This window comes from Macaca thibetana, chromosome 10, assembly GCF_024542745.1.
Source record: "Macaca thibetana thibetana isolate TM-01 chromosome 10, ASM2454274v1, whole genome shotgun sequence".
Classification (NCBI taxonomy): domain Eukaryota; kingdom Metazoa; phylum Chordata; class Mammalia; order Primates; family Cercopithecidae; genus Macaca; species Macaca thibetana.
The window spans coordinates 48,940,446-48,949,731 of NC_065587.1; the positions used below are offsets into that span (position 1 = coordinate 48,940,446).

General features: G+C 45.8%; 1 protein-coding gene across 1 annotated transcript; it reads right to left on the minus strand.

Moving 5' to 3' along the window:
• Positions 1 to 3,697: 3,697 nt before the first annotated feature.
• On the minus strand, positions 3,698 to 9,268 carry MOCS3 (molybdenum cofactor synthesis 3). Its single transcript, XM_050807473.1, has one exon. It carries the CDS (start codon positions 9,085 to 9,087, stop codon positions 7,705 to 7,707), a length of 1,383 nt encoding a protein of 460 aa, XP_050663430.1. The 5' UTR covers positions 9,088 to 9,268; the 3' UTR covers positions 3,698 to 7,704.
• Positions 9,269 to 9,286: the final 18 nt, after the last annotated feature.

Here is a 9,286-nt window from a genome sequence, read left to right on the forward strand (position 1 = left end):
TTCCTTGTGGTGGGGGCTGTCCTGGACATTGTAGGATGTTTAGCAGCATCCCTGGCCTCTCCCTGCTGGATGCCAGTAGCACCTCCCCTCCCCCACCCCAGTTGTGACAATCAAAATGTCTCCAGACATGGCGGAGTGCCCCACACTATATTATTGTGTTCAAGGTCAGCTGCATGAGTGCATGGCGTGTGCAGTCACAGGGCCCCGTGCTCAGAGGGCCTTGTGCTTGGTTGAATGCTCTGCTGTTGTTGTGATATTCTTTTTGTTTGGTTGTTTTTGGTGCAAATCTAATTTTAGTAAAGCAGCCTCGATGACACCTTGATTTTAGGACTTCCGACTTCCAGAACCGTGAGACAATAAATGAGTGTTGTGGCATATCATTTTCAATTGCGTGACACTTTATTAGCTGGCAATGAAATTATTAATAGTTTTTGAACAGGGAACCTACAAATTATCTTGCTAGTTCTCACTGTATACCTCATTTTTTTAACGCTACTCTCCTCATTTCAAAGCAACGATGGCGGCTTTGGAAGAGCAAAGAATGTGTCTACCTTATTCACAGTGCTGTCTTCCAGGTGCTGGCGAAGGGAGGGTGCTCAAAAATATTTGAGGAAGGCAGGGAGTGATGGAGAAATTCAATTTAGGCCCTGCAGCTACCCCTGGCTGAGAAACAGAAGGAAAGAATCACCTCGGTCCACTGGCGTAAGCTGCTCTATTCATCAGCTAAGGCTGCAGGAACATTCTTCCAAACTCCTCAAGCGTGTCAAATGGTAAGTGTCCCCTGTGTGGTCTGTGGGTCTCTCCTTCAGCTCTCCATATGCCATGTCAGCTGGGCCGAGCAGAAATCCCCAGATGTAATAAGATAAGACCGGGTGAGAGCCTTAACACTGAATTTCTGAGCTTGGCTCATTCAAGGCAGCCTTTCACTTTGCATTAATTCTGGCCAATTTAGCTTGTCCTCTCATCTGAAAATCAGTCTACCAAGATGCAATTCTCATAGCCAGGGGAGCTAAGGTCAGCTAGGCAAGTATCTCTAACAGCAGGAAAATGCCATTTATAGTAAAGCCATTTACAGTGGGGACCCAAATTTCAAACTAAATAATGAAGGGGAAAAAAATGTTTGATTGGGGCTGCATCTTGAAAACTGACACTAAAATTTCTAAGAACAAGCTTATTTCCTTTCACGGCTTTCTTCTGTAGGTTCACAGTTTGTAGGGCTTCCCGGGGGAAGGGGTGGGGGATGGGAAAGAGCATGAGGAAGGCTCTGAGTTCCCCTATCATTATGTTTCTTGGTCTGGGAGGGCGATGGTGACAAAAGTGTGTTCAAGTTATGAAAATTTATCAAGCAGTACATTTAGAATTTGTGCATTTTTCTTTTTTAAAAATAGAGGCAGGGTCTCAGTATGTTGCTCAGGCTAGTCTCCAACTCCTGGGCTCAAGTGATCCCCTCATCTTGGCCTCCCAAAGTGCTGGGATTACAGGTGTGAGTCACCACAGCCAGCCAGGATTTGTGCATTTTTCTATATATAATTTCTTCAATTAAAGATTTTTTATAATGGTTCCAAATTTCAGGAACCTTGAATTACTCGCTTAATTCAAGAAGAAAGAAAAAGAAGAAGAAGAAGAGGGAGACAGGAGAATGACAGAGTTTGTGACGGAGAGTTGGACTGACGGCATCACGAGGGAGTTAGGGGTTGAAATTGACATACCATTGGCTTCGATAATGGAGGAAGGGTCGAGAGCCGATGAAGGCAGGCAGCCTCTAGAAGCTGGAAAAGGCCAGGAACGAATCCTCTCCCAGAGCCTCCAGAAAAAAAGCAGCCCTGATCACACCTTGATTTTGGGACTTCTGACTTCCAGGACGGTAACAGGATAAACCTGGGTCAAGCCACTTCGTTTGTGGTAACTTGTTACGGCAGCAATACGAAACTGACATACTTAGGTGCCATCACTTTTCATCTGTGCCTAACTGATCCCCTGCCTTTGTCCTTGCCCCATAATCTCCCTTTTTCACAGAGGGGCTGTAAGAATCTTGGTAATATAGAAACAGGGTCCCAGCACATTCTCCTCTTTTTTTGTTATTTTTATTTTTTTTGAGATGGAGTTTCGATCTTTTGACCAGGCTGGAGTGAAGTGGTGCAATCTTGGCTCACTGCAACCCCTGCTCCCCGGGTTCAAGCAATTCTCCTGCCTCAGCCTCTTGAGTAGCTGGGATTACAGGCGTGCACCACTACTGCCCGGCTAATTTTTGTACTTTTAGTAGAGATGGAGTTTCACCATGTTGGCCAGGCTGGTCCCAAACTCTTGACCGCAGGTGATCCACCCACCTCGGCCTCCCAAAGTACTAGGATTACAGGTGTGAGCCATCGTGCCTAGCCACATCCTTCTTCTTAAAACCTCCCATGGGTTTCCATGATCCTTAGAATAAGATCCAGACTCCTCAACATAGCCCACGATGCTTTGCACCATCTGGCCCCGGCCTCCCTCTTCCCATTCATTGTGCTCTGGCCTTAGCTGGCTTCTATGTGTCTTCCAACTCGAGATGCTCTTTCCAGCCTCAGAACCTTGCACTTGCTGTTCCCCTTGCCTGAATGCTCTTCCCAGCTCATCTCGTGGCTCCTGCCATCTCCTTCAAGCTTCTTGGCTGAAATGGCCCCTTGCCAGCGGTCTTCTCTGGCTACCATCCCAGCCCCCAGCCATTATTCCTTCTTGCAAATCACAATGTGTGATTGTATAACTGGTTATCTGTCCTCTTTCTCTTCTACTAGGATGTAAGGTTGTGTGGACAGATTCCCAGTCTGTCTTGTTCATGGTTGTGTCCCTCTGTGGCAGGCATCGGTACCTGACCATTTGTAATAAGCACTAAATATTTCTTAAATGAACCCGTTGTGTTTCCTTGGCATGACCGAAATGACTTCCCCATTGCATGTCCTCTACTTATAATAAGCACTCAGGTTCTAGTTCTGATAGAACAGAAGCAAATAAATGGGAAACTTGGGCCTCTGTGCAAGGTCAGGGTTGTCAAGCCGACAGACATGGGCAGACATTTCTCTAAAGAGCAACGGGCATGAGGATAAAATAAATAGCAGCTGTTGATTAATTAAATAGTCCTAAGCTGAGGCTGCAGTGAGCCAAGATCACACCAATGCACTCCAGCCTGGGAGAGAGAGAGAGAGAGAGACTCTGTCACCAAAAAAAAAAGCAGCAGAAACACAACACCTAGATAACTCACAACTTGCTGTTTTTTAAATTGTGAATAATTGAACTAAAGATTGGAAACCAGAGTCAGTGTCAATCTACAGTACTTCATAATAAACTATCCTATTTTTCACCCAAATTCTGGGCTTGCTTTTTGTTTGCTTGTTTGAGACGGAATTTCACTCTTGTTGCCCAGGCTGGAGGGCAATGGCACAATCTCAGCTCACTGCAACCTCCGCCTCCTAGGTTCAAATGATTCTCCTGTGTCAGCTTCCTGGGTAGCTGGGATTACAGGCGTGCACCACCACACTCGGCTAATTTTCTATTTTTAGTAGAAATGTGGTTTCTCCATGTTGGCCAGGCTGGTCTCGAACTCCTGACCTCAGGTGATCCACCCACCTCGGAACACTGCCTGTGTAATACACCAGTGTCACACAGAGGATTCCCCAAGATTTCACTCTGGAGTTCCACACCTAGAAAGAAGGAGGAATACCAAATGTCTCAGAGTACATTTCTATTGTATCTGGAATACACTTCTGCGATTGTCAGAACATAGATTGCTTTCTATGCCCTGACAGGGCATGAACACATATGAAGCAATTACAAAGTTTTGCTTAGAGTCAGTAAAGGATGACACTTAGGGAATGGGCTCTTCAACCAGAGCATCTGGATTCGAATCCCAAATAACACAGTACATGCTCAAAATATTAGCTATTATTGTATTTAGAATAAAAACCAAACTATTATGGTCTACAATGTTTATGATGTTCCCTGCTTCTCAAACCTCACCCTGTCCCACTCTCCCTAATTGTTCGCAACCCAACTTGCCTCTGCAGTTTCTTGAATGGAACACTCCAAGTTTATTTGCCTTGGGGTCTTTACAGTTATTTTTCTCCCAGTATAGAATCGTTTCTTCAGATCTTTTGTAACTGGCTCTCTCTCACCTTTCAGGTTTTGGGTTTAATGTCATCTCTGAGGCCTTCCATAATTAAGCTATTCAAAACAGATCCCCTCCCCCACCCTAACGTGTCACTGTTTCATTTCTTTTATGGCACTTATCAGTAATTTACTTGATTTATCTCTATTTAAATATAAACTCCTCTACAACAGGAAACCTTTTGCTCATTTTTATTCCAGAACCTAGAATAACAAGTACACTGAAGGCATCTGATGTTTGTTATGAAAAAGAAAAAAAAAATCAAGTTCAGGCTGGGCATAGTGCCTCACACCCGTAATCCCAAACACTTTGGGAGGCTGAGGCAGGAGGGCTGCTCGAGCCCAGGAGTTTGAGATCTGCCTCGGCAACATACTGAGACCCCCATTGCTACAAAATTTTTTTTTTTTTTTTTGAGACGGAGTCTCGCTCTGTCACCCAGGCTGGAGTGCAGTGGCCGGATCTCAGCTCACTGCAAGCTCCGCCTCCCGGGTTTATGCCATTCTCCTTCCTCAGCCTCCGGAGTAGCTGGGACTACAGGCGCCCGCCACCTCGCCCGGCTAGTTTTTTTGTATTTTTTAGTAGAGACGGGGTTTCACCGTATTAGCCAGGATAGTCTCGATCTCCTGACCTCGTGATCCGCCCGTCTCGGCCTCCCAAAGTGCTGGGATTACAGGCTTGAGCCACCGTGCCCCGCAGCTACAAAAAATTTTAAATTAAGAAATGGCTAGGCATGGTGGCACACACCTGTAATCCAAGCTACTTGAGAGGCAGAGGTGGGAGGATCACTTGAACCCAGGAGGTTGAGGCTGCAGTGAGCCGTGATCACGACACTACACTCCAGCTTGGGCGACGAAGCAAGACTTTGTCTCAAAAAAAATTGCGTTCAAATCCTATCTCACCATAAAAACCTAGCTACAATCCCCAGAGAAAACCAAATTTCAAATACTAACATATGCCAGGCGCAGTGACTCACGACTGTAATCCTAGCACTTTGGGAGGCTAAGGTGCACAGATCACCTGAGGTCAGGAGTTCAAGACCAGCCAGGCCAACATGGCGAAACCCCATCTCTACTAAAAATAGAAAAATTAGCTGGGTGTGGTGGCAGGTGCCTGTAATCCCAGCTACTCAGGAGGCTGAGGCATGAGAATCGCTTGAACACGGGAGGTGGAGGCTTCAGCAAGCCGAGATTGTGACACTGCACTCCGGCCTGGGGGATAGAGCAAGACTCTGTCTCAAAAAAAAAAAAAAAAAAAAAAAAAAAACCCTGAAATATGTCTGGGTTGTGTACTGGGTAGTTGTTATATTCTTAACAGCCCATCTTTTGAAAAATATTTCACTATTTGGGAAAATCCCACATCAGGAGTTCTATCTTCCTATTGTAGATATCAAAACACAAATTCCCAGCCTCTCTTGCAGCTAAGATGTAGGCATGTAATTAGATTCTGCCTACCAGACACCGTCATAAGGTTTCACTCAGAAAATAATATAGTGACTCTGCTTCTTGACACATGGACTGTGGCTGAAGTGTTGGGCTTTCTGGGACAGCAGGGGGGCCACGTCAAGTGAAACTGGTGAGACTGTAGTGGCAGTTTCCTCTGGTACTTGATAGAGTAGTACAACATAGACACTATTCTCCTAAGGCCAGTTTTGTGCATGATTTCGGGCATCATTCCTAGAAGTATAGGCTTGAATCTATCCCCAAAATTCTCAAAGCACCTCCTATCACTTTAGTAAATCCTTTTCCCACTTAGTCAATCAGCTCTTGCCTGTCCCCAGTAACAACCAGGTTTATAGGAACTACAACTGTCTATAACTTTAGGACATCAGTCTTTAGAATATGAAATCATTTCTGTGTCTCGCTATTTGTTTCCTGATATGTATCAGAATCAGTTGTCCCTGGAAGGAAATGAAAAACACAGGCCAGCCATCTTCGTTCTCCACTCCAGGTCTCAGTCATTTACTTCCATAAGTTGTTGGGAGGAACAGTCATAAGAGACCTGCTTCATCTTTATAAAAGAAGGGCATACCATACTTTAGGTATACCTGTTCAAAGAATTAGTTACAATGTTTCACAGTTAAAAAGTGATCACTAATTTTGAATTTGTTAAATACCACCCTCTTAAAACAAGATTCTATATCACAAATTGCAAACTGGTAAGTAAATCTGGTCCGCAGAGGGTTTTTCTGGCCTATGATGCATTTAAGCTTTAAAAAAAAAAAAAAAAAGGTTAACAGAGATACAAAGATTTTGTAGTTATATCTGTGATTTCTGCCATTCTTTAAAAACAACAACAGCAGCAACTGATTATGAGCCTGCACGCAGCAAGCAGTGAAGGAACAGGCCCCCTTTTGACAGGCCATCAGTTCAACCGGCCACTGATAGGCACTCACAAATCAAATTTTTACTTATAATGTTGTTGTCTATATTGGAAGTTGGGGAGACTACCTACTATTTTATGAAAATGTTAAGTAAACAAACACAAAAACACATTTTACATTAGTATAAAATGGTGGATAAAAAAAGATTAAATCAAAAGAGAAAAGGCAAATTAAAGGGGGAGAGGCAAAGGGTTGGGACTTCGACTTGAAGATTCCAAAGCAAGTCAAACCATAGTATGCAATTTACACAATGTTATATGTGTGCAACATAAGGTGGACCGTGAAACCAACTTTAAGAAAACAGTAGCAATTTATAAGAGGCACTGACAGACTACAAAGGTGGTTTCCTTTATTTTGGTAAACTTTAAAGATCTATGGTGGGCGTGGTGCTTCACGCCTGTAATCCCAGCACTTTGGGAGGCCAAGGCAGGCGGATCACAAGATCAGGGGTTCGAGACCAGCCTGACAAACTTGGTGAAACCCCTCTGTACTAAAAATACAAAAATTAGCCAGGCGTGGTGGCGTGCGCCTGTAATCACAGCTACTCAGGAGGCTGAGGCAGGAGAATCGCTTGAACCTGGGAGGCAGAGGTTGCAGTGAGCCGAGATCGCACCACTGCACTCCAGCCTGGGCAATAGAGCAAGACTCTGTCTCAAAAAAAAAAAAAAAAAAAAAAAATCTCATTTTGATACTAATTCAAAATGTCAAATAAAAGGACCCCCTTTCTGAATAATTAAAACAATTTACATTTTAAACATGTATTTCTGTAGGATGTATTCTATCATCTGAAATATTAATAAGATCTAAGAATTTCTTAACAGTAAGCAGATCCTAAGTATATAATCTGTGAAAATGATTTAGAAAGCACTTTGATGGGGGAGGTGGAAAATAAGGACAGGTAAATGATCTGCAGTTTAAAATACAAATTCCTGTCACGTCACATCTCACATGTCCAAGACACCCTCCGTGTGCTGGAAAAAAAAATGATGGTTCTCAGAAACAGTATAAACCATTAATAAGTCATACAATACAAAACAATTTTTAAAACTCCTTATAAAAAAGGAGTCCATGTATTCACAGATACTGTAGAATCCCCAGCTCCTATGCATATTACTGAAAAATTCAAATAAATGTATCTTTGAGGCATTACAGCAATCCACATCTTTCCCATCAGACTATACCGGTCACCTTAGTACTGCGGAAATGTTCCATCGATTTTGGCAGCCCAGGCCATGAGGCCCCCCACCACATCCCGAACTGTTAAAGAGTCTAACTCTTGAGCTGCTGCTAAGGACTGGAGGACCTTCACGGCTTTCTGTGAGTCATTTCCCAGTTTGCAAATCACATAAATGGGGACAGCAGCCTCTTCTTGTGTGCCCTGCTTCCCTTCCCAGATTGCTTCTTTTAAGAGTTTCAGGCTCTCCCCATCCCTGCGTTCCAAATGTTTCAGAGGGATGTGTAGGGCATGAGGCAAACGACAAATGTCCACCTCCACCTGAGGCCTGACGTCCAGCAACAGGTGGGATGCCCCAGAATCCAGAACTCGCTTATAGTCGGTGACAGAAATACGCTCCTCTGGGCTCAGTAACTGCAGGGAGCGGCATTTATCAGTGGCTGAGGAGCCACAGAAGGCTTCATAGTCCAGCAGATCAGTCACAGTGGGCCGTTCCCCGCAAACTGCACAGTCGAGCCTGCGGCTCCGCAGCCGAATACAGCGGAAATGCCCTCGCAGGGCATCAAAGAGCAACAGACTGCCACTGTAAGAGGGGCCCAGACCCGCAGCGATTTTCAGCACTTCCAAGGCCTGCAGGCAGCCCAGGATCCCAGTTACGACACCAAACACCCCGCCGTCCGCGCAGTTGGTCACTGTCTCCGCTGGGGGTGGTTGGGGGAATATGCAGCGATAGCAAGGCCCACCGTCATAATGGTAGACTGTGATTTGGCCCTCGAAGCGCAAGGCACTGGCAGACACGAGGGGCCGACCCGCCAGCACACATGCGTCATTAATCAGGTAGCGAGTGGGCACGTTGTCCGAACAGTCGGCCACCACATCATATCGGCGGACCAGGTCTAGGGCAGTGGCTGGCGTAAGGGCCTGAGTGTACGGCACGCATTCCACTGCCGAATTGAGGCGGCGCAGCGAGGCGGCGGCCGACAAGGCCTTGGCCTGGCCAGCCAGTGCCTCTCCATGCAGCACTTGGCGGGCGAGGTTGCTCATCTCTACCACGTCATAGTCCACAAGGCCAAGGCGACCCACGCCGGCCGCTGCCAAGTACTGCGCCAGTGGACAGCCAAGCCCACCGCAGCCCACGACTAGCACGGACGCGGTCGCCAGGCGCAGCTGTCCGTGCACGCCCAGCTCCGGCAGCACTAGCTGCCGGCTATAGCGCAGAATCTCATCTGGGGAAAGAGTGGCCTTCGGCGGCAGCGGCGACACAGGAACCAGCCGTTCTGGCCGCGGTTCCTGCTCCGCCAAAAGGGCCGACGCCAGTTTCTGCTTCAGGGAATTCAATTCCTCCTCACGTTGCGAAACTTCAGCCTGTAACGCGAGTACCTCCTCCCGGGAAGCCATGGCGACCTCTTCCGGAAGTTGTCGTAAAAGGCATTTCCGCTTCCGGCTTCTGTTTCCTAGCGACTGGGATAAACTAAAAAACTTTATGGAGCTTGGGAAAAGATGATAATAGATATTTACTTCCTGAAGAAATCTTCAGATTAAGCTTTAAAGATGCATAAATCCTGCATATTTGTAATTGAACCACACAATAGCTCTA